This window comes from Clytia hemisphaerica, unplaced genomic scaffold (assembly GCF_902728285.1).
Source record: "Clytia hemisphaerica strain Z4C2 unplaced genomic scaffold, Clytia hemisphaerica genome assembly, whole genome shotgun sequence".
Lineage (NCBI taxonomy): Eukaryota > Metazoa > Cnidaria > Hydrozoa > Leptothecata > Clytiidae > Clytia > Clytia hemisphaerica.
Window position 1 is genome coordinate 318,195 of NW_027103425.1, and position 25,436 is coordinate 343,630.

Genomic DNA, 25,436 nt, shown 5'->3' on the forward strand with positions numbered 1-25,436 from the left:
AGATGATATAAATTGTTTGCGAAAGATATCCAAGATGTCAGCCAAATGTGGATAATTATGATAATAATTTTTTTTGCGAGATTAACATTTCAGACTATGCTCAGACCGATCTTAAGCAGAGTCACGGAGTCATGATGTAGGTTATTTAACCATTGCTCTCTTCGCGTCCGAGAATTTTCACTTTTTTGGTGAAGTATATTTTGAAGAAGTGGTAGAAGTTTCCCTGAATATAAGATTGCCTATTCTTTAGATATAAACCGTTTGTTTGCAAATAACTAAAGTGTGACCACAGTGTCAATTGGGAAAACATCGCGTGGTTGTCACATGCGAGAGAGATTACATTTGAAATATTTCCGGACGTTATTGTGTATCGCCTTGGCCCTGTTTGTCGGAGGTTTCTTGAAAGAAATGAAGTTCAATGATAAAAGCAAGAAAGTAGTACCTATTTACTCAGCTTGCTGTTTGATCTTCAATATAGCTTTTTTTTTATATACTCGTCGATTCGACGTTTAAATTTAACTTAAAAATACATTTTTCAAAAGCGTCGTCTTCAAAAATATATACAGTAGAGTCACCATAACTCGAACGGCCAGGGGGGAGGAAACCGTTCGAGTTGAGGAGACGATCGAGCAAGATTCGAGCTATAGAGACTCTATTATACTTACTACACACAGATAAGGAAACTAGTTATCTAATCCCATTATGAAATGGCAATTAGTCGCTATTGTGATTTAAATAGATTGGAACTTGATTGCTTTTGTTGACGGGTGAGCGAAAGAGAAGCCAAGAAAATGTCGATAGCTAGATATAAACACGGAAATATGGCTTTGTGTGCGTTTTGCAGAAAAAAAAACATTAGGATGAGAAAATAGACTGTAATCAATTAAGATTGGACGCGGATGTCAACTATTTTCTCTATCCATGTCAAAATAAATAGAACATGAAACCGAAATCCTTAATGAAAACATTAGACTATTAAGATTTATCAAGATTCGCTAAAATAATAGCAATGAAACCAAATTTATTTGTGTCCACAAACTGTGTTTAATTAAAAACGTGTGCCGCCTAGGCATTTTTAAAACACTTTTTCGAGCGCAATTTTTCGCGTTATATATGCGCTCTTCGCTTTTGTTTTGAAGTGTTTAGGTGTGGTTCGACTTTTTGGTGTGGCTCTATAACGTACGTACACGATGTCTCTTCCATTTCCTCCTACTACACTACCACACCGCCGGCGCGAGCTGGGTATGTCCTTTTCACTCCTCCCCGGACGGCACGCACACTCTTCCGGGTTTTTTTGTAGAAAAATGTCAAAGTTTCCGCTTTTACGTTCTGCAAAATACACAAAATCATTGTTTTGATCTTTTATTCGATTTTTAAAGATGGTAGCCTTTTATCATAACAAATCCCTTGTGATTTGTGATCTCAAAAAAAAAACAATACATGTTTTATACGGTACATTAATTCTTTTAATATGAATCTATTCATATTCCACATAATGGTTTCAGATATCCATAATATAAAAAGGGGATTTGATCTGACTGTCATTACAGACTGTGGTTAAATAGCCAATTGTGTTCAATGTTGTCAAGGAGAAAGGCAGAGGGGCGTTTGTAAAAAAGAGAGAAGCTCGTCACATCGCATGCAAAGCTTTCATCTGAATAGCGATTATCAGTGACACAACAAAGATATCTTAATTGTTGACTTTTGTGTCAGAGCTCAGAATGGCTAGTGAGACACAAAATGATGATCAAGTACTGTTAAGTGCAAAAGACATGGCTGAAAAAAAGAGCGACGATTCACAGAAAGACTTACGTTTTGATGATGGTGAACGTAAAATTGACTGTATCATAGCTTATGATGTTTTAGCTGATGATGAAGATGCTGCCACTAAAGAAGCTCACCGAGAAGCTTATTTAAAAAATATCGAGAAAAGAGGCCTTCAAATTGAAAAGGGTGACTCCAAACAGGTAGTTATATTTATACAAAACTGAAATTTCTTTCAATATTTTTATATCTTTACGGAAAATTGCCTTTTCTCCACTTTGTCATGTTGTTTTTATTATTTTCAAGCTGTAAACCAGAAAGTCCAAAGTTCAAAATTTGATTCAGCGGGTGTGTTATGCTACATGATGATTTTACAAGATTTTCTTCTTATCTTGGATTACATCCTTAAGGATTTTTATATTTCCTTCACTATCATGTCAAGCTTTTCTATATGAGAAATGAGGATTGATCTTTTTATCCCTGTGCATTCTCAAAAATTGTTATTTGAAAAACTTCTTTGGCAAATCTTAAGTTTTAAAATCACTGAAGCTATATCATCATCATCATTGCTCGAACGCAGTCGAGACAAGCTATATAAGCTACCGTAAGTTGGTCTAATATCGACATCCCTCGTCTAATTCCAACACCCTTCTTTAAAGAAAGGAATAATATGAAAGCTTGAATCACAGATTGAAAAAGGATTTTTCCTCTCTAACCACTGAGCAAAGAACAACAGTTTCAACATTTCTATAAATTTCAGCTGATAAAAAGTGTGTCGAAATTAGAGGAGGGGTGTCGACATTAGACCAAGTTACGGTAGCATGTTCACAATCTAAAAAGATTAACCAATACAACCTTTGGTTGTTAAGGGAATCCAGCTTATTGCAAAATGTAGAATTTGTTTGTTGTGAAATTTGCAACCTTTGATTTTTGTTTGAGATTGTTTTACTTTGAACACAATGACATTTTTACACAACTTACATGAAATAACCACACCATGACAGTGTATACTTATACTAGATAATTTCACAATTCATATTGTAACTATACATTGCACGCATAAGTTTTGCACTTTCTGGAGTAAACTTTGCATAGAAAGAAACTAATTTCAAAGAACTAATTTCAAAGAACTAATTTTTAATGTGAAATTTTCATACAATTACATTTTGATTTTTAGCTTGTAAAAAAGTAAAACACAGAATTAATATGGGACCGCCTTAGTTAGCTTTTTAGGTGAATAAGACCATGCTCACACTATACCGGATAGCTTTTTGAGATGATGGAAAATGGTTAGTGTGAACACCAAATCCAATATGATTTTTGAGACAATAGAAACCAATTTTTGTAGTGGATAAGGTGTTGAGACGATACGATGTCTTAAGTGCTATGTCACGTTCCATCACATTCTGGATCGGTGCATATTTTCAGTGTGAACACCCTATCCGATATGATTTTTGAGATGGTAATCGCTTTATAGGAGAAATTATTGTTGTCATTTTTTATCTTGTCATAATATGAACACAGTAAACAAAAAGAGCCCTTCGTAGCATTTCATGCCAAAAGATGTTCACATCAAAGCGGATGGTCTAAGTTAGAAAACTTTCGTTTTAGAATCGTGCAAAATTTTAAAGTTTGGATTATATAAAAAATTTTGAGCCAAAAATCCACTAGTACGTGTGAATGTGTGAATGTTACATATTTTTTGCATGATTTTTCCATTTATATATGCCCTATTTTTGCCCAAATTGCCCTTTTTAATTTAAGGCAATTTTCTCCAAAGAATTTCTGCAGTCTTGCATGAATTTCTAAAGAAATCAGCATGAATTTTTAAAAGAAATTTTTGTGAAGGGTCTAGGGAAAGTTCCTCAACTGAGAAATTGTCTTTGAGGGAATAAAGCTGGAATAATACAAAGTGAAATTTTAAAATCAATTTATTCTTGCAGCCCCTCCCCATTTTGTAAAATCAAGTTATTGCTATTGATTTTAACTTTTCAAACCTTGACCAAAATAAACCAAATGATATACTCTGGGGTTCTTTGAATTTAGTGAACCTAAATAATTTATTCTCGAAAATCTTTTTACACAATATTTTGACAGTTGGTGAATTCTGGCAGTTGAGCTAATATAAGATTTCATTACCTTAAAGGAAGAAATTTTGGCGGAAAGAAAATTTGGCGGATTTGACTGAAATCCGGCAAATTAAGTTCCCGCTAAAATTAAGCATTTTGAAAATATGATCTCTTTTAAAGTGTTTTTGCTATTTTTTCGCTGTTTTGACGCCATTTTAAGGTTAAATTTTTAAGCGACCGCCAAATTAAATTCCCTCTGAAAAAACTTTTTTGGCCATCCGCCAAATTAAATTCCTGCCAAAATTTCTTCCTTTAAGGTATGTTAAAAATGATTTAACTGTGAATAATTGCACCTGGGATTATGCAGTAGTTTATGAGTTATCAAAATCATAGAATTGGTTAGGAAATGGCAAGCACAAAAAGAACTTTAAAAGATAATTGATACTTTAAAGTGATTTTTTTTAAGTAGAGTTGTTTTTAATTTTGTAATACTTTAGTTAAATTCATCTTATCAAAGGAGGTGTTTCTAATCGCACGACAAGTTCAGACATAATAGGGCTTTATTGAAATATTTTCAAAATTGGTTCAAAGAATCAGACAAATGAATAATGTATTGAGACAGAAACTGACAACTTTTATAAATAGATCAGGATGTTTATTTGTAATGTAAGAGCTAACAGTTACATTGACTTAAAAGAATATTTACGTCATGAAAACTTAATTTCTAATAATCATTTTGTTTTGCTATGATAATAACTAAAGCTTTTAATTTTAGAAAGGCTTGGACGAGTTTAAGTCTTTATCCTAACTTGTCAAATCAATAAAACTTACAATACCATGCAATTTGCATTTCACTTAACTTCACACCACACGAGTTTGCTTGCATTTTAATTATTTACTTTTGCACCTTATACCACTATACTACACCCTATACTCTGAATAAGTGTCAAATAAACTTAGGAGCATATAGTTTTTTGTCCGAAATTTTACACCTTTGAAACCCATGAAATCTGGTTGAAAATTTCCTCCTTTGAATTTTTATCAAAGGATTGGAAAAGAAGATTTATTTGACACTTATAGAGTTTTTGTATTTTGTCTATTGCACTTTTAACACACTCATTTTATATAATACATTGACACTGACATTCTCCTACTACTGACTCGACTTTTTAGCATGGTAAAGACTATGGCAGTTTCGAAGGACAAGAACAAAAGGTAAACAAACACAACACAAAAAGAATAAAAAAACAAAATCACACAAACATCATTCATTTTGCAAAAAGTTTCTAATTTAAGAGGTTTTTGCCTCTTTTGCTCTTTTACTTCCATTTTGGAGATATACACAAGCAATGATAGAATAGATCACAATTGTTCATCATTTATCGAATTCTTATATCATTTTTATCTCAAAAGCTCTTAAGTATATAAAAATACATCACATGTATTTTAGCATTTGGATATTTAGAAATTACTGTACCCCATTTTAGTTATTTTACATGCTTCAAACATTCCCCTTTTCTCACCAAAATTCAGTGAGAACCAAGTGAGAAAATCATAAAACATCACTTTGACTTTCTAGTGAATTCACACTAATGTTATTGAAGAGTTTCAATATTTCATCGTAAATTAGCTTTAAAAACACTTCACGCCTTTTACCTTGAATTCACCTGAAAGCAGATTTCTGTAAAGCCCAAAGGGCTAGATGTCGTGCCGTAAGCTCTTCCTAGAAAAAAAAGTGAACATCGCAAAAAATATCACTGCTATTGTTTTCGAAAACCTGCGAAGATTCTTATTGGTCAAGCGCCGAAATTCTAGGTAGGATTTCCTACCTAACCTCGACATACTCTTCAGCCAAAGCATGACATGTAGCACTTCGGGATTTATAAATCCATGCCTGACACTGTATTTTGATATTTTTTCCATTAAATGTCACTTTCTAAATATTTCTTATTTCTTGCTTTTAAGGAAAATGAGACGCATTTTATCAAGGTACATGCACCTTTCGACCTTCTATGCGACACTGCCGAAGACATGAAGATAAAAATGCCGGTTAAAGAAAACGATATCAACATTCCCGCATGGTACGAAATGTTATAAAACCATAAGGGATGAGGTTCAGAAACGTCACACTACTGTGACATCAAATGTCATCAAATCATAGGTCCTTTACAGATCTCTACAGCAACGAGTTTTGAAATTCTTGCCTTTTTTGCAGACAATCATAAGTATTAATGCAGTGATAGCTCTGAGAAAGAGCACCATCTTGTAGATTAACTTTTTCATTTTCTTTCAGCATTTTAAGCCAAAGTAAATTTACTTCAAAATATTAGCCTTTTTAAGTAATGTTTTTGATTGCAGAATACTATGCAGTATTATTTTTTACTCACGTTTGCCGTAAGTTAAAGTATTGAGCCTCTACTCCCTCTATCCAGGTACGAAAACTATAGTGTAATCAACACCATCAAGAACTTGGATCCGTTCATCATTCGCGAACCGAAAACCGTCGATGAGAAACTATTCTTTGTAGCCACGTTCGATAAAGATCGGCTTAAAGAATTCGTCGGACATGAAAATCAAGACACGTTTTTCTCACCTGCCGAACGTAGCCGCATCGTTTATTTCCTTATGGAGAAGACGAAATTTGGAGACCAAGATTTGGATGTAGGTATCCTTAAAATGCAACACGAGGGCATTATCACTGATGTCTATCCACTCCATGATGGACCTACCAAAGAGATTGATGGTTCTGAACCAACCAATGACCGTCAACGTCTTCAAGAAGACTGGGCTCGACCAGGACGTATCTTCAAATACCAACCCGTACCCGCAATCAAGGAATATTTCGGTGAAAAAATCGCATTGTATTTCTCATGGCTTGGCTTCTATACAGCTTTTTTGATCCCAGCTGCTATCGTTGGTGTTATTTGCTTCATCTATGGTGTTGGAACTGCTGTTAATTATACTCCAATCAAAGAATTATGCGCTGAAGATACCAATAACAATGGCACAGGCGCATACAAATTCGTCATGTGTCCTTTATGCGATAAACTTTGTTCATATTATCTACTGTCTAAAGAAGGTTGTTTATATTCAAAAGTGACTCATTTCTTTGATAATGAAGCCACACTGTTTTTCGCCATCTTTATGTCGTTATGGGCCACCATTTTCTTGGAGTTTTGGAAACGCAAACAAGTTTCTCTTGCTTATGAATGGCACACGATGGACTTTGAAGAAGACGAGGAAAGACCAAGACCTGAATATTTGGCTGCTGTTACTCGATTGAAGGAGAATCCTGTTACAGGTATGAAATTTTTGATGAGCCGTTAGCGAGTTTATGTACTTTAGACGTACAAACTTTCACGAGCAGAAACTTTCGCGAGGTCGAAAAATCGCAAAATTTACAACATTTACTTATGCGAATTTGAGGAAAAAATATTTTTCGCGAGCATAAACTTTCACGAATTATCCAGTTAAGAATTTTCAAAAACATTAACTTTTGTGAAAAAGACCAAAATTCGCGAAAATCGCGAAAGTTTCTGCTTGCGAAAGTTTGCCAAAGTATGCCATGGAAACGATAAGTTTATTATTTGTCTTAATCATAACTGACTCTGGATGACGGTAGATTATTGCTTTTGCCTTCCTCGATTCTGTAGGTCAAAACTGCGAGTTAGATATACAACTTATTTTTAAACCTATGATCAGGTTTCTAATTTAATTCACTTACAGACGGTAACGACTGATTTTTGGCACAATGATGCAAAGAGACCGGCCTTTAAAACGTTTTTTTTCATCATTCTAGGTAAAATGGAACCCTACATGCCGCTCGGTCAAAAATGTAAACGCTTAACGGGAGCGTTCGGTATCGTTATTTTCTTCGTCGTCCTCGTGTTAGCTGCTGTCGTAAGCGTCGTCATTTTCCGTGCTGCATTCTACGCCTTCTTGTTAAAATCTGACAACGCCATGATCCGACAACGTGCAAAATTGGTTGTATCTGGCGTGGCTGCATGTGTCAATTTAATCGCTATCAACTTGTTGAAATTTATTTACCAACGTATTGCTGTTATGATTACCAACTGGGAAAACCCGAGAACGCGCACCGATTATGAGGATTCCTTCACTGTCAAAATGTTTTGGTTTCAATTTGCTAACACCTACGCTTCAATATTCTATGTAGCTTTCTTTAAGAGTGAATTTTTCACTGGATCGGTTGGACGATACAAGAGATTCACAGCTTCCAACTTCAGGTTCGATGGCTGCTCTGTACAAGGTAAACATGATTTCTTTTTTATTTAAATCTTGTAAGAATTTTATATGGTAAGCTTCTGGTTATCTTGATCCTCTTTTTTTAGAGTTAAGTTTGGAAAATATGGATATCAAAATACTATACTGAAATTGACTATTCATAGTTCGGACCCCCTTCCTTTCTTAAGTGGGGGATGACCCCTCTTTCGAAAAAATGTAGAAGGGGTATCAGAAATCTTTATGAAAAAGGGAAATAGTTTAAGAAGGGGGGCTATATATTGTAGATTATTTTCAAGCACTGTTATGAAATTTGGTCTTTGTGGAACAAAGTTTTCTGTTAGAGCAGTCGGAGTCAAAAAAGTTTATTATTTCGCCTTCTCTCTCTAAAGATATTTCACATACATTTGTTAGCTATTTTTGTCCAAAATCCTTGGGGGATAGGTATTTTTTGAAGGTTAAGAGGGATTCCAAGAAGGGGACAAGCTGGAGTTTTTACAAGCTCTTATTTGATTTTGTTGGTCGTTAAGATGTAATAAAAGAATCTTATTACTTTTTCTAAAGAAAGCGTCATCTCTATCACTTTAAATGACCAATTAGTGAAGTTTCTTGTAAAAACTCCAAGGCATCTCCCAAGAAGGGGGGTCAGACCGCACTATGCTAATGGGGAATTGGTTGCAAATTTAGCAAACCTCACTCAAGTACGAAGATATATGTATATATGTATTAGTCAAGAAGTATAAAACCTTCAACTACTTAAAATGGAAACAATAAAGACAAAACTCACAAAACAAAAAGACAATATAAATACAACAAAAATCTAGAATGAACATTCACAGAAAATCAATCAGGTTGGAATTGAAAAGGAAAAAATGATGCTATAGACATCCATCAATGCAAAACTAGTGATCTAAAGTGACTATAAGGAAGAAAGCGACTCAATATGAGTTAAGATGGAAAGAAGTGACTCAATATGAGTCAAAAGAAATTTCAAGAAAACACATTATCTGTTCCTCAGTTTTCGACCTACACAGGATTTCGGCCTTTTACGAAAATATCCTCCTATATTTATTATGGAAATAGGGTTGTGTAGGTAGACCAATCAGTATATATATATATGTCCATTTGTAACTCTTAACTCTCAATAACTTTTAGGTTGTTTCATGGAGTTGACATTACAATTGATTATCATTATGGTTGGTCAACAAATTATCGGAAACATCATGGAAATTGTCATCCCGTAAATTTGTTATATTGTCCTCTATGTGGTTTGTGAAAGTCAAGACTACAGCTATTTTCTGATAAAAAAAAAGAAAAGAAGAATTTTTGATAAGAATCTGTTCTTCTTCTTGAAACACTGTCTTTCTCGTCCTTAACAAACATCTCACCCATACAGCTTTATGATCGCATCTTAATCTAGTATTGTATTTCTTGTAGATTCTTGAAGACCAAATACCGCGATTATAAAGGCAAAAAACAACATTTGTACGAATCTAGCGAGGAACCAAGATGGGTTACTGATTATGAAGGAGAAATGCAAACAAAATTCTCGCTTTTCTGGCAATACTTAGAAATTGGTAAGTATGCTATAAGACTGTTTTTTGTGTTCGATGTTAAAGAGCTGATTATGTCCAGCTCAGAAACAAATATGATCACGCAACGATAACCGCACTGGAGTGATGCGAGATCGTCGAATCATGAATGTCTAAAATTTAAAATCTCTTTTTTGAGGTAATACTTTCGTTAATAAATTTTCAAGGTTGTTTTACAATCTTCACTTGATTGTACGAAATTCTTCATTTTCATTTTCTCTCAGTACTTCAATACGGATTCGTCACTATGTTTGTCGCTGCTTTCCCATTGGCTCCTTTGTTTGCCTTGATTAACAACATGGTGGAAATTCGTCTCGATGCTTCAAACTTCATTCACAATTTCCGCCGACCCGTAGCAGAGCGAGCGGAAGATATCGGAGCTTGGTATTCGATCCTTGCTACCTTAACCACCGTAAGTAGTCCTTTTAGTGTTCTGAATTAGTAAGTAAGTAAGTAATGAATTTATTTGTCTTAATAAGCGAGACGAGCGACCACACTCATAGACATAAAACTAAACTAAGGAGGTGGCCGCACGCTACTGTTACAAGAAAAAATAGTTTCTAAGATCTTACTAGGATACATTGAAAATAATTTTTTTATATATTTCGATTGCATTAGTTGGTATTCTGTACTGCAACTTTCCATTATGAAAGCAATTGCGGTAATCTGTAAAGGCAATCTTTTATGCAATCCTGATGTTAACGGCCAGAATCGTAAGCTGGTTGGTTGCATCCACTAACGGATTCGTGCTCCTTATAGCTATACTACTTATACTTAAAGGAAGAAATTTTTGCGGGAATTTAATTTGGCGGATAGCCGAAAAAGTTTTTTCAGGAAATTTAATTTAGCGGTTTACTTGGCGGGAATTTAATTTGGCAGATGAAGGACATTTTTGTCCAAAAAACGCCATTAAAAAAGGAAATACCTGTTTTAAAGCCTAAAGTAGCACACATTTTGGGGAATAAATAGGGCAATTTAAATTTGGCGGGACTTAAATTGGCGGATTTTGACCAAATCCGCCAAATTTAAGTTCGCGCCAAAATTTCTTCTTATAAGGTATCTGCGGTTTTGTAGAGGTCTGAGATTCGGACTACAATAATCACGGAACTTTTTTGAGCAAAACTTTCTGAGCAAAACTTTTTAAGCAAAACTTTTTAAGCAAAACTTTTTAAGCAAAATTTTTAAGCAAAACTTTTTAAGCAAAACTTTAAAAAACCTCAATATTTACCGTCTGCGGAGCCACCTGTGCCCCATGCGTTGGTCTCGTGTTTGAGATAATAATAAGCTGTCTGACATCTCGCGATGCGTGTGATCTTTCCTATAAATTTCTACTTTATTTGCTACACGGAAATCTAAAATCCGAATAATACGTTGATGGACTTTGAAGTTTTTGAGTTGTTCAGCTTTTCAATTGTATGACTTCGATTGCCTTCCTCTCTTAGCCTTAGCCTTTGTTAATTCAGTTGGAATTTATACCAATAATATCTGATTCATCTTTCAGTTCTCAACAATCGTCAATGGATTTGTATTGGCTTTCACATCAGAATTGATTCCTAAACTCGTCTACAGATATTACGCCTCAACCACTGGTAGCTTAGAAGGATTCACTGAATGGAGTTTATCCAAATTCCCGATTGCCGAAATCGGGGCAAATGGACGACCCGATAATCCTCAATTAAATATTCCCGATTTCAATGCCACAGCTAATAAATACTGTCTGTAAGTATTATTTTATGAAAGTCGTTTTTGAATTGAACTCTTTTTATTTCTCTTTCAATAAGTAAATATAGAGCTATTTATGGTTACACGCTTTTTATTCATAAGAACATTAAAAAGATTCTTAACTTTTTTACTTCCGTTGAGTCGAGCCTCAAACATTCTTATTTTAACCATTTTGTGAGTATTTTAAGTGCGATTTTCTACGAAATCAAATATCTTAAGTCTGCAAAGCCTTAAAATGTTCTTAACTTATAATTTATTCCGGCCATCGAAGTTTATGTTTATTTAAGCCCATTATAAATTAACACCTTTCTCTTTTCCCACAGTTACCCTGGTTACCATGAATCAAAGGCACCTTACAAACGTGATCTTGATTACTGGGTTATCACATCTGCTAGATTAGCTTTTATCTTGGCCTTCCAAGCTCTTGTAATCACAATCACATGGGTCATCGGCTATCTGGTACCTGACGTTCCCAAAAGTAAGTATCTGCACCTTTATTGAAACATTTCTAATCTTAAAATGATCCATTGAAGGTTTGTTTTTATTATAATATTCTATTCCATCAATCGAAAATTTCCTTTGTTCTTATAAATAGCTATTGTATTCTAACAAAGGTTTCAGACAAAAGTTCCCTGAGTCTAAAATGCTTATTTTATCCTAAATATTCAATAAATTACGGTTTAAACGATATATTTGACATTAAATAAAAGTTAGGAATTTACCGATAATTTCATGGCAAAAGCTCTATTATTTCAGGAGCTGTCGCCATTAATCTGACCTAGGGTTAAAAGCAACGAAGTTAAATATTTATTGAAATGTTGCATTAATGTAAAATGAGGGAAGATGATACCTTTTTCGTTGACTTGCGTTATTGTGAAGCGAATATACACGAGCGAAGCATGTTTTCTATAGTGTGTTTGTACCCTTAAATCAGCAGAGCAAGTAAACTTCATGTGTTTTTACGGTACTGAGAAAGTCTGTTCAATTCGTCAGATTTCACAAAACGTTTAAAATGATGTTTTTTCATTCAAATAAATTTCTTATTTCTTCAGCTTTGGAACTCAGAATCAAACGTGAGAACTTTATCGCTGCCGAGATGGAGAAAAACCACAAAGAAAGAACCGGTAAACGAAAACCACGCCCTGATGATGACCGCAATGACGTCACACTTTCAGGGGAAATCACTAACCGTGGACACGCAGACTCGTCACTGTAAGCTACGTACAATCCACGTTTTTATTTTAGCGAGGTCGACCATACAGCTGGTCACTTTTGATTGGCGTCTATAGAAACAATAGAACGATGCAATCTATTCAGATCTTGGTACAAAACTGCAATGAAAACTCGGCATCAAAACTCTTATTAAAAATGATAAAAATGATACAAAAATTCATAAAAAAAGTATTTTTAGGTGAAACAAAACATAGGGAAAAGACAATGCTACTTAATTTGAAGGCGGACTACATTTATTATTTCTATTTGGGAACTAGCGTAATTTTTTTGAGTTTTTCATAGAGCCAAATGTTGCTTTGTTTATTCTTTTTTCTTTGTTTGTCTTTGCATTTCTTGCTAGCTTAAAGTTTCTTTGTTATCCCAGTTTTAGCCTAGTCTGCTAATTCTAAACCTAAAATTGAGCTTTCTGATTGGATGAGAGTTGGTAGATAACGAACGTGATTGGCTAATACATTTCTTATTTCGTTTCCAGGTCACCTGATCATACTCATACAACATACATCTAAATACCATACCCTCAAACCACATTCTAACTTTTTCCATACAAATATATGTAGAGTAGAAGCCAGAAAACCTTGGATATGTTTATAAGTCTCAAACCATGCATGTTTCTCTAACAATTCCATTATTTTCTCACATTTTCTGCATGCTGCAAAATTGTTAGGACTGCATTTTGTTAGGTCTTGCACTTGATATTTTTCTTTGCTGAAGCACAGTGAAGAAAACCAAAAGTTTGAACTCTTTATTTACGCACAATTTTATACACAATCACAAATTCATGATATTAATGATACCTCGGTTTTAGCCAGTAGTGGCTAAAATTTAAACTAGTCTAAAAATTGGATAAAATTTGCCACTACTGGCAAAAACCTGGGTCTTTCCGTAGAAAACATTACGTCATGAATATCATGAATAAGGAGTCATTCAGCATTACTCAGACGTTAGTTCTAGATAAGTTCTAACTCTCTTTTTCACTCACTTTTTCTCTATGCACCACTCTCTGCATTTTTCTTGCAAAGTATTTTTATAGGTATCTTTAATATTCTTAGGAAATGATCTTTAATTTATTCACTTTTTGTAGTATCGTACACGTAATGTTATTTTTTTCGTTTATTTTTATACTTTTTCGTTCGTAGATAATCTTCAAAAATATTTTTTTACACTACTAACCACCAAAAAATACACTTATTATTCAGCTTAATGATTACTGGCAATTTTCTTTTGTATTTTTTGTGTTTCTTTAAAATGACACTTTTATAGTCTTGGGAATTAATGTTACATACTTAATTTATATTTTCTTGGGTGTATTTTCAGTTTTTTAGCACTTCCTTTTTGTTTCTTTTTGCTGGCATACAGCCACGTTGTCCAAACGTTTGAACGGTTTATATTTTCATTTGTTTACCCTCTGTTATTCCCAAATAGCATTAATTTATCTTAAAACATTATTTTTTTATTTCAATTTTTTTGGGTAAAACTATAACTAAGTACTAAATTTCTTTTTTTTTCAATTATTTTTTAATATGGCAACTTTTGGTTTTTCTCTTGTAAAAATTATATTGGAAAAATATATTTTAAGAAACTTGTATATGATATTTGTGTACTCTGTGTCTTCAATTATAGTTGATCTACGTTGAGTAAAGTTCTTAGGGCTTTCAAAACTACTGAATGCTGACAAAGTAGCAGTGGTTAGCTCTCTTTTTGCTTTTATCAGTGTGTACTTCTTTAGGCTATATCTTACTTTACTTATAGTATCCTGTCTTAACCTTTGTTTTAAGTTTCAAAAGTATTTTTCTTTTTTTAGCTCCTAAGAAAAGTGAGTGCATTCGTTTCTCACAATGCTCGTGAGCATTGATTAAAGAACTGTTTAAAGAACAAATTAAGAAATAAGCTGGAACTCAGATTTTAAAATCGCCAAGAAAATACTGATTTAAAAAACCCTTCAGTTCGCCCGGAGAAAACTTTTGGTACTAATTTCTAGAAATCTAATGTTTTTCCCGTACAGAGCAAAGTAGACAACGACATGTCGCCTTTTAGCCGTAGAATATCTCCAATACAATCTCGCTATTGTTTTATCTTTAACTGGAAATGTTTTGGAGGGATTTTAATCTCAGAAAATGTGGGTAGAAAGTCTTCATTTTCACAACGATCTTCAACAGCTTCCATTACTTGGTACTTTACAACATATCGAAATAAAAATAAAATTTATTTTGGTAGTAAATTTTTATTTTCATAGCTATACAGACTGCCAAATTTTCAAAATCTTGGTAGTTTTTCCAAGGTTTTGAGAATTTTATGTCCAATTTTTCATTTAATCCATGAGTTCGAGCTTTTTGTGTCTTTTTATTTTCTATTTCGCATTTTTGTCAAGATGTAGTAGTTTTTGCTCCTGTTTTTAGGAGATTCTATCGACCCTCTTTTTTGGGTAGCTTGGCCCGTAAAACAACAAATTAAATTGGCCTCGTCTAATGAAATAATTAAATCAACGAAAACAACATTATCTATCCCAGTTAAATATTCAGTCTTTCATTTTTAGAAAAAATTCAATGTCAATAAATACAATATGATCTTATTTATTTTCAAAAATAGTTGCCACCAAGCAATCAGTGCTTGCTCGTCTCCAGGCTCTACTGCTCGAAATTTTCCAATCCAATGGGATTATTCATAAAATTACTACAAATGAGCTCTTCCAGAAAAAAAATTTGAATATAATGGTGGAGGATTTAACATTTTTTGGAAATTTACCCCCCGGACATTATGAAAATGACCCCCGGACAGGCATTAATTGACCCCCTGGACATTAAAAATCACCCCTAATCAGAGCAAGCAAGTTTTCCCCCAAAATAAGGAAAACTTTGCAGATTTTATTCACTACACCCGGACAAAATATCCAATATATCTTCCACCACCCCCCCCCCATAGGCGTAGCGAGATACCCTGCAAAAGTTATGGATAAGAGCGGTTTTTACGACACTGTAAATATTGTTTGTGTTTTATCAAAAGATGATGAATATGTCATAAACGTCTGCACTCCCTCATAAATTTTTCAGGGTATCTCGCTACGCCTATGCTCCCCCCAATGTACAATTTTTCTGGAAGAGCCCAATGTTTTACTTTCTAAACAAATTAACAAAGTCAAAAATGTCCTTAACTTTTCTAGGCAATCAGTGTTTTCCTTATTTTATGAACCATTTTCAAGCAATCAGTGCTTGCTCATCTTCAGTCTCCATCCCTTGATCTTCTCCAATCATCATCTCCTCATTATTGACCGTAAACCGCATTCGAATATCTTTCGATTGTAACGCATGTGCAAAAGACACATTCTTTTTTCCGTAGCGAAAACAACAACTAGCTAGTTTAGCGATACGTCGGAATTGATCATCAAACGCGTATAAGATAAACATATTCATACAACACTTGTAATGGAATAGATTCTCAACAATGACTTTAGCACGCTCTTTTTGATACCATCCGAAAGTGCAACAGTATTTGTGAAGCATATCCAAAGTGAACGAAGGCGTCCATAGAAAGAAGTAAGCTAAGAAGAATCCGTAGATAGCCAAAAGTCGACCAGTACTTCCTGTAGAGAGGATAAGATTTAATGCTGTTATATTATTTCTAGTCATCTCCTGTGTCACTTTTCCGGAGCATTTCTCACAAAAAAAGATAACTAGGGAATAATAGAACGGCTATATTTTAAGGTTCCATACTAAAAGTTTGTGACTGACATAGTCTAGATCTAGACTAGACTAGTAATTTAAAATTCCAGGTCAATAATTAGCTCCACGAGAAGAAGGTGCGCTCGTCAAAAGAGGAGAGATTATTCAAAACACTCTCTCGTCCGTTTTTTTTATGGCAGACATACTCCTTTCTATTTTTTACTTTGTAGCAGAATTGCCCCTATTTTGCGTAATAAGAATAATGGTCTGGAAATCGAGAATATGACTGACAGGGCTCTTTTATTCCTCACCTCTTCATCAATCTCTCTCAAACTCCAATCATGGTCGAAATATATTGAAAATTCCGATTATTTTAACGTTTTTCAAGATTTAAAGTTCGCCGGCGAGAAAGTCGATTTTGGTCTATCAATTTGGGAGGGGTTGGTAGACTTCCAGGCTATATTCTGAGCCTTATTGAACTATTTTTGAACTTTTGGGTCCTCAGTTCCCAAGTGTTAAGTCTAGCGTTAAAACTCAAAGTAAAAACTCAACCCTTCGAACCTATTTTATAGCACTTACAAATCGTTTGTGGTTTCAAAACTTCCTGTGGAATTTCCCTTTTTTCTCAAATATTATGTCCTTAATTTTCGATACCTTCGGTCGTCAAAGTCAGTGTCCTCAGAGACACACTAGAAAGGTAAACTGAAAAAAAACTGGTTTTTAATAAATTTTTAAATAATTAAATTAAATGTTTTACCTTCGTTATAAGACGTTGATAATTCAGTTTTCAAGAATCCAGAAATCAAAGTCGAAGCCATCACGAACAAAGGAAAGTAGAGGCATATAGGTGCTTGAAAAGCATGGAACCATTCCTCTTTAATAAAGTGGTAGTTGACAAGACCGATGACCAGTGCCGATAGACCCAAAGAGACGGAAGATACAATTTTCCAAGAGGTCTTCATTTGTTTGAAACCATCTTTTCTGAACGCTTGAAAGAACCTAAATTGAAAAAATCATGAATTTGAAAATTGAAATCATGCAATATTATAAATCAGTGTAAAATCAACCTGTAAACCTTGAGCCAAATCCCCTCTTGTGTGACTCTCGGGGGGGGGCACTGGATTCAAACACGACCAAACTTGCAGCCCAAAACCAGGTCTTTGAAATCGAACCCTTACATTCTACAGTCAACTTGCATTTTTTTGAAATTCTTTGACCATTTTCAGGCAAAATTATGATCAGATTTTCGAAAAAAGTGCTCATCTTTTCTGATTTCAACCCTTAAAATGCACTTTGGGAAGCTTGGAAGATATACCCTTAAGGACCACACGTATGGTAGGTCATTTATCTTGAGTCCCCCCCCCCGGGTTCTGGCTAATTCGAACTCAAAAGGGAGATCTTTGAATTGAACAAAAACCTAAATCATAGAAAACATTTTACACAGAGGATTCCCCTCGACCGGGAGTTCGATAATTATAGGAAGATTAATGATAAAGGTTCGAATACACCTTTTCGACCGTAGCCGCCAATCGACCAGTTCTTTTTTCGCACCTATAGACAGTAGAAAAATGTGTCAAAAAAGGATTGGATCGAGTTTAGTGGGATAAAGCGGACAAAAAAATGATCGCGCGGCAATTGGCGGCTACAGTCGAAAATGTGTATAGCAAAGTCTATTGTACCTTATAATACAGATTAGCGTGAAAGTAAAAACCGACGCAGCTGCTACGCCATTATGACTTGCTGCGAATTTCTCGGTCGCATCTCTGAAAGTGAGATAATTGACATTCATGTATAGTTTCTTTTTATAAATCCATAAATCAGCGACCATGATCGGGTATTTCAATAACGGTAGAAACATATCAGCGATTGCGATCAGGACGAACAGATAATCTGTGGGATCTCCGATGTTTGAAAAAAACACCAAAACATAACAAATAAATCCATTGGTCGCTAATGATGTAATTGTTAGCAAAAATCCAGCAAAGGTGCTAGCTATGATGTAGCCATAATGTTCATAAAATTCTTCCGGTAGAATGAAAGGTATTTGGGTACAAAGCCATAACAAGATAAGTAGATAGATTATCAGCGCGAACTTTTTCGGCATTTTGTGTGCGATAAGTGAACCGTCTGTCGTATTTTGAAGATAAAATCCACAAGCGATGTAATAAGAATCAATGTTGAAAAGTTGTTTCAAGAAGAACCTCGGATTACCTCCAAAACAAAGTATCTAGCGAGAGAAATTCACGTTTTCAACAGAGCCTTTTACTCTTCTCTTCAGAGCTTTGTTTATGAAAACTTAGAGAAAGTCCACAAATAAAGCAAAAAGGAAAATGTAGAATTTTTCATCAAAAATATGTAATTAGCTTCATTAGCTTGATGTATTATGCAACTAAGTAATTAACATTACTTCCGTTTTATGAGGTTGTTACACGACATTACAAATTTGTTTTTGAATATGTTTGTGAGAGAATGTGTTATAAAAGTTTTCATTTGGTAAGGATAGAACAGTAATTAACGTTAATTCTTCTCTCGGCGAAACTGAAATCTTCAAGTAGTTTGACAAAATAAGCAAATAGTCCGGTCTCTTTTCTCGATAAACCGATATGCCAGGTACGACGCACCGGGTACGGCAAGTACACAAGAAATCCCAAAATTTTCCTCTTCGTCGGTAAAATCCCTTAAATTTTCTTATTCGCCTTACCAGATTTAAAAAGCTTCCTTCGTGCCTGATTTCTTCTAACGGACTCGTAATCCTCATACGTGTCGGTAGCGTAGACAAGACGGACACAAAGTTTGCGTGTAGGGTGGGCCAATTTTTATGACACGGTGATTTTATATTATAGATCAACCGCTGTGTCATAAAAACGCTCTCCTAGTCCTATACGAATTTTGCGACCTCCTGTTTACGTGTTACCTGCGATTTTGTTGAAACCCCTATTCCGATTAAAATGTGATTTTTATATGCCCTTCCCCCTTTCCCTGATTAAGTAAATAGTAAGTAAAAAGTAAATTAGTAAGTTTTCGATCGTAGTCAAGGGCATCCGAAGGCTCCCTTTTCATTCCAAAGGTATGGGAGGGCGCTACTCCTTTTCCTGGTTTCTCCAATTGTACGAGGTTGCAATTATCCTTCATCCTTCTCTTAATTGCCCAGCATCAAGCAGAGCTGTATAAAATACCACTTTTGTACTAAGTACAAAGTCTTTGGCATGGGTCAGTTGGGGTTTAAACCACAACCTTAAAAGGCAACACGAAAGGAGGGGTTGGATGTGGATTTGAATTTGAACCCAGTCCTTTAGCACGCTTTTTTATTTTGATAGCATGCACGAAAGCTTCTAGTAGCTACAAGCTTCGTTCTTGTATTTTTGTTTATTGTTTACATTGCATATATTATTGTTTTGTGGAATAACAAAAGATCATAGAAAACTTTCGGTAGTATGTCCAAAAGAGTTTGTAAACGTGAAGTGGTCTAAGTAGCTCTGGGGTACAAGGTTTTTCAACTTTATTACCTAAGGGAGGAATGTTAAACTGTTTTGCGTGCATTATAGAATTCATAATGACACACGGGTAAATTCACCTCCAATCTTCTATGACATTAGAAAATTCTGAATTCGCACACTCATACATCTTAAATGATACAACCTTATACGTTCGCAAAAAACGATCCGTTGGTCGAGAGGCGAGTTGAATGGTTTTTAGGCTTTCTAATACTGCGGTTGTTTTCAAATCGAGTGCACCCAAAGATTAGTCTGAATATCGCAGACCTCTTCTACAAAACAGTAGTAGTATATCTATAAGGAGCACGAATCCGTTAGAGGATGACACCCGGGGGGGGGGTACTAGGGTTGGCGAATGAGGGGTATATTTGGACAGGACCTCCGAAAACCGACCCTTAGAGAGACTGATTTTTGCTGAAAAGGTGACCCTTAGAGAGACTTTTTGAAATTTTTTTTTCGATTTTTGAAAAAAGTCATACCCCTTAGAGAGACTTTATTACAATTTTTTCTCTGGAAATCAAAAAATTTCCTAAAAATCCTGAATTTTCCGACCCTTAGAGAGACTTTGAAAGGTGAAAAAACCGACCCTTACCGTCCGTACCGAGTTAATTAACTCGTCAATTTATGGTGCACCATAATCTTACGAGTTAATTAACTCGTCAATTTATGGTGCACCTTAATCTTACGAGTTAATTAACTCGTCAATTTATGGTGCACCTTAAACTGACGAGTTAAATTTTCATGAAACCAAGCTGGTCAAAAATTCTAAAATGGTGGTTAAATTATTTTTTGTGCCTATTTTTAGTTTAAAACTATTGGAATGGTAATTTTCTCTCATAATATTCTATAGTCTTTAACTGAGACAGAAGTTGACAAAAAGTATTTAGGCTGGCTCAAATGCTAAAGGGGAAATGTAAAAAATAGAACTTTAACAAAGAGGTTACTCGTCAATTTAAGGTGCACCATAAATTGACGAGTTAATTAACTCGTAAGATTAAGGTGCACCATAAATTGACGAGTTAATTAAATCGTCAGTTTAAGGTGCACCATAAATTGACGAGTTAATTAACTCGTAAGATTAAAGTGCACCATAAATTGACGAGTTAGATTATCTACTTGTGACGTCATAATTTCCCATTGATGACGTCACATTTAACGTAACTCGTGTTTTTTAACTCGTGTTTTTTAACTCGTGTTTTCCGAGCCTCACTTTAGAGCACTTACAAATCGATTGTGGTTTCAAAACTTCCCGATACTTTTTAGCCGGGCGTTTATTTTACCGGAACAGACCCGGACACCCGGACTTTGTATATTTAGCCTCAGTCGGCGGAGTAGCCTGGAAAGGCAAAAACCAAAACAAACTTCGAGGTGTGGAAAGTTGAAGATTTTGCTTGCCTACAGTACAGTTTACTTTGGTTTTGACAATGCAAACAATGGTTGGTAAAATTCTTTCTTCTTTTTACATCAAACGTAAAAGGGGTTACACACGGAGAACGAGTTTAGACGCCCCAAGCCCAATAGTTTTGTAAGGAAGAGAGGTGGGGTGGAGTGGAGGCTATCAATCCGCTGCTCAAAAGAATGTCGTACCTTTTTTCTCAAAATTCCTAATCCCAAAGAAATTCTGAAAATCTAAAATCCCATAAATCTAAAAATTACAACTTAAAACGGATCAAAACTCAAAATAAATACTGCGAATCTTGATATTCTTGTGATGATGACGTCATTTTTTAAGCAACTCCAAGATTTTTCAAATTTGAATTTTTTTTCTTCAAAACCTACTTATCCTATCTTATAGAGCTTTGAAAAAGAAAGAAAATGAGGGGTCATAGGCCTCCAGAGGATAAGTGGTTGTAAAGATATTCAAATTTTAGTGTTAAAAATTTGACTAAAAATGTTAAAAAATCAATGGTAAAAGGGGTTACGCACGGAGAACGAGTCTCGTGTTCGCAAAGCGAAAGGGATTCTATACTTACTTATACTTACTTTTGGATGTGTTTGAGCGTACTGCTCTGGCAAGAATCTTTTGATCCACACCACAATCTTCATTCAATCCATAATTCCTGAAGGAAGAAATGGATCAGCAGAGAGATTTCATGTCTAAAATTGAGTTTGAGTCAACTCTCCTGCACCCTGTATAACCACGGATTTGGGGTTCATCGGGAATTTTTGCAAGTGTTTGTCAAGTGCATTTTTGAATTTGTCAACAGTTAAATTTTTCAAGTTTCTAATGCTCTTTGGCATTGCATTGAAAAGTTTTGCTCCTTGTATAGTCAGGGTACTGTCGCGTAATTTTGAATTGTTTGGACCGGCGTATTTGCTAAAACACATTCGTCCTAATCTTGGATGGTCTTTAGATTTGAAGCAATCATTGATATTTGGCACAAGATTTTCCAATATTTTCCAGGTGTATATGATCCTGTAGCGTTCTCTCCTTCTTTGAAGTGAGTATATTCTAAGCTTCTTTAGACTTTCCCAATAATTTTGGTGTGTTCCTTTTATTTGTTTCAAGAATGATTTCTGGATCTCTTCAAGTCTTTGAATAAGACTAATAGTACTGTAGTACTGGGGCTCCATAACGCTGAGCAATATTCTAGTATAGGGATCACAAGTGATTTATAGAGAGTGATCATGGTATGTGTAGAGCAGGAAGTGAAGGTACGTAATATCCAAGAAATGATGTTTTTGGCTTTTTCAATTATTGATTCAATTTGATGTTTAAATAGACAATCATTGGACATAAGAACTCCCAGGTCTTTAACATATTCCTTTCCTTCAATTTTATCTCCTGATGGTGAGGTATAGTGAGATTCATTTTTGATTTCTGTATTTGAGCCATAACGTAGCAATTCAAATTTTGCATCATTCAATTTAATATTGTTTGCGATTGTCCATTGATATAAAATCTGAAGGTCTTGTTGCAATATTTTTACATCTTCAGCATTCTTTATTGACTTGGTTGTGCGAGTGTCATCTGCAAAGGACTTGACGATAGATTGGATAACATTCTCATCTATGTCTCCAATGAGTATCAGGAAAATCAGGGGTCCAAGTACACTTCCTTGTGGTACACCTGAGATAACTTCTTGGATGTTTGATTTCACACCATTAACCACTACAGTTTGTTGCCTGTCTCTCAAAAAGGACTCTATCCAATTATAGATTTTACCAGTTATTCCTAGCCTTTTGAATTTCGACAGAACAATTGAATGATCCACTTTATCAAAAGCTTTAGAAAAGTCTAAGTAAACAACATCTACATTGGTCTCTTTGTCAAGTAAGTTTAATATAAGATCATGTTGTTCAAGGAGCTGACTCAGACAAGATCTTCCACTTCTAAAGCCATGCTGATTTGGGTTGAAAAAGTTATTTTCGTCCATGTGTTTGACAATGTGTTTTCTGATGACTTTCTCAAAGATCTTTATAACGTGTGATGTTAAGGCGACTGGTCGGTAGTTTGCAGCCAGTGATTTGTTTCCTCCTTTGTAGATTGGGGTTATAGTTGATATTTTCAATTTGTTTGGAACAATTCCTTTTTCCAGACTGTTTTTCCATAGATGGCACAATGGGATGGCTAATTCTTCTTTACATTGTTTCAGGACTATTGCTGGGAAACCATCTGGACCTGCAGCTGAGGATGGTGATAATTCGTCAATGGCTTTCATTATGTCATTTTCAGTGACTACCATTTCTGATATTTCAGTGGTTTGTGTGTTGAAAGCTTGATCGTCAGGTGACATGGGTTCACTGAAGACTTTAGCATATTGATTGAAAGGATGTCAGCCATTTCTTTATTCTTCATTGTAAGGTTCCCGTTTTTGTCTATTAGTGGTCCAATTTTAGTTCTCACTTTTGATTTCTTCTTGGCGTATGCAAAGAAATATTTAGAATTCTTTTTGATTGATTCAATAGCTTTATTTTCCGCAAACTTTTTGAATCTTGGAAGGATTTTTGCAATTTTTTTTCGATTTGCAGCAGCTCCTCTTTGATTTTTTTCTTTCGGGTTTGAGAATTTGTGAGTATAAGTTTTTTTGTGATTTTTCTCCGTCTTTTGGTTAAGGATCTACGATACCTTTCAACTTTTGATCTCCTTTTGCCTTCTATTGGTGTTCTGGTTGGTACATTATCTTTACAGATTTTGAAACACAGGGCATTTATGGTTTCCAATAATTCGTTTGGGTCGTCACTAAGTGTTTCCTTCCACCTGATATGACGCATGGTCTCTTTTATATTTTCCCAGTCTATTTCATCAGCAAAGAAGTTCAGGGTGCTAAAACCTGTACGAGGTTCTGGCTGCTCATCTTCATCTGATACAGTGTTAACATTAAGACAGGTTGATACCAGGACAATTTTGTGGTGTGAGGTACTTTGAAGGACAGGAACTGTTGAGCAGTTATGGATAATGTTTTCATTGTTTGTGAAAACAAGATCAAGTATGTTTCCATCTTTATGTGTGGGAGTTTTCACGTATTGAGAGATGAAATAATCATTGAATTCAATAATCATATAGACGCTGGGTGTAGACACCCCAAGAGGCTATCAATCCGCTGCTCAAAAGGATATTGTACTTTTTTTCCGAAAATCCCAAATCCCAAAGTCAAAGAGATTACGAAAATCTAAAATTCCATAAATCTAAAAATTACAACTTAAAACGGATCAAAACTCAAAATACTGTGAATCTTGTGATGATGACGTAATTCTATATACAGAAAGTTAAAGGAAGCAACAATTCCCGAGTTAAAAAAGGAAAAATAACTTGGATAGTTAACTTAAGGGGTCACTCACATATCGATTCTTCCCACGACTAACGTCAAATTGACGCTAATTTGAAAACCCCCCACCCCCACCTCTTAACGTCAAAGTTCAAAAATTATCAAAAATCGATGAAAATTTTCTCCTTCACTTTCATCGTTGTTTCGTCAGCCATCTTTAATTTCGCTACAGCTTGCTCAGGCAGTTTACCTTTAAAAAATAATGGAGATAATTTCTAAACTTTTTTCAGAAAGTTGCCGGAATTAATTATCTCCATAATCAAAATCAACAGAAAAGCCGCATTTCATAAAAAAAAGACCGACCGTCGGCGAAATTCAAGGGCCATGCGGACCGTCTGAACAAAAGGAACTCGAGACGTAAACATCGGAGGCCGTTTGTTTTGGTTAAAATTTCTGTAAAATAGTGAAGCGAACGAATATTTATGTATGTAAAAGGAGGAAAAGAAATATGGAAAGTAACATTTGTGACGGAATAAACGTATTTAAAGTCGATATTTCTGGTGAAATTTCTTAGCGTCAAAGACTCTAACCCACCCACCCCTTCGCGTCAATTTGACGTTAGTCGTGGGAAGAATCGATATGTGAGTGACCCCTAAAAGAGGCACAATTTCCCGAGTTAGAAAATCAAAAATAACTCGGAAAGCTAAAGGAAGTAAAAATTCACGAGTTACAAAATCAAAAATAACTCAGACAGTTGAACCAAAAATTCCAAAGTCAAAAAATGAAAAATAAAGTTAAAGGAAGCAAAATAAACTGAGTTATGAAATGTAAGATGACTCGGGATTACTCGGTTTTTTAACTTGGAAAGAATAACTCGGGAATTCCGGATCTCTATAATTTCGAATGTTTTTGTTCGAAAATCTTGTTAGATTAGAACGTTAGATTCGAACGTTTAGAT

The 25,436-nt window shown here is 34.9% G+C and overlaps 3 protein-coding genes across 7 annotated transcripts in view; 2 read left to right on the top strand and 1 right to left on the bottom strand.

Annotated features, from left to right (window-relative positions):
• The window catches only part of LOC136797905 (anoctamin-4-like), a 30,544-nt gene extending 16,340 nt beyond the window's left edge, over positions 1–14,204 (top strand). For 3 of the 5 annotated variants that reach the window (XM_067054487.1, XM_067054484.1, XM_067054486.1), the window contains exons 3-13: positions 5,007–5,048; positions 5,799–5,914; positions 6,266–7,134; positions 7,633–8,100; positions 9,228–9,312; positions 9,510–9,649; positions 9,889–10,076; positions 11,166–11,383; positions 11,710–11,864; positions 12,439–12,598; positions 13,092–14,204. In XM_067054487.1, coding sequence (XP_066910588.1) covers positions 5,007–5,048; positions 5,799–5,914; positions 6,266–7,134; positions 7,633–8,100; positions 9,228–9,312; positions 9,510–9,649; positions 9,889–10,076; positions 11,166–11,383; positions 11,710–11,864; positions 12,439–12,598; positions 13,092–13,125 — 2,475 coding nt within the window. In that variant the 3' untranslated portion in view covers positions 13,126–14,204. Of the gene's footprint in view, positions 1–1,514; positions 1,968–5,006; positions 5,049–5,798; positions 5,915–6,265; positions 7,135–7,632; positions 8,101–9,227; positions 9,313–9,509; positions 9,650–9,888; positions 10,077–11,165; positions 11,384–11,709; positions 11,865–12,438; positions 12,599–13,091 lie in introns of those variants that run through there. The other 2 variants (XM_067054485.1, XM_067054488.1) reach the window with 2 other exon arrangements.
• Positions 14,205–15,127: 923 nt separating this feature from the next.
• Positions 15,128–18,578, bottom strand: LOC136797890 (uncharacterized). The gene is made up of 3 exons (XM_067054467.1): positions 17,955–18,578; positions 17,033–17,274; positions 15,128–16,196 (listed from the first exon to the last, which is right to left on the bottom strand). Exons 1-3 carry the CDS (start codon positions 18,377–18,379, stop codon positions 15,811–15,813), a joined length of 1,053 nt encoding a protein of 350 aa, XP_066910568.1. The 5' UTR covers positions 18,380–18,578; the 3' UTR covers positions 15,128–15,810.
• A 2,496-nt stretch (positions 18,579–21,074) lies between these two features.
• The window catches only part of LOC136797911 (F-actin-monooxygenase MICAL3-like), a 59,935-nt gene continuing 55,573 nt past the window's right edge, over positions 21,075–25,436 (top strand). The window contains exon 1 of the mRNA XM_067054493.1: positions 21,075–21,205. The gene's annotated coding sequence lies outside the window, so the exon portion shown is untranslated. The remainder of the gene's footprint in view (positions 21,206–25,436) is intronic.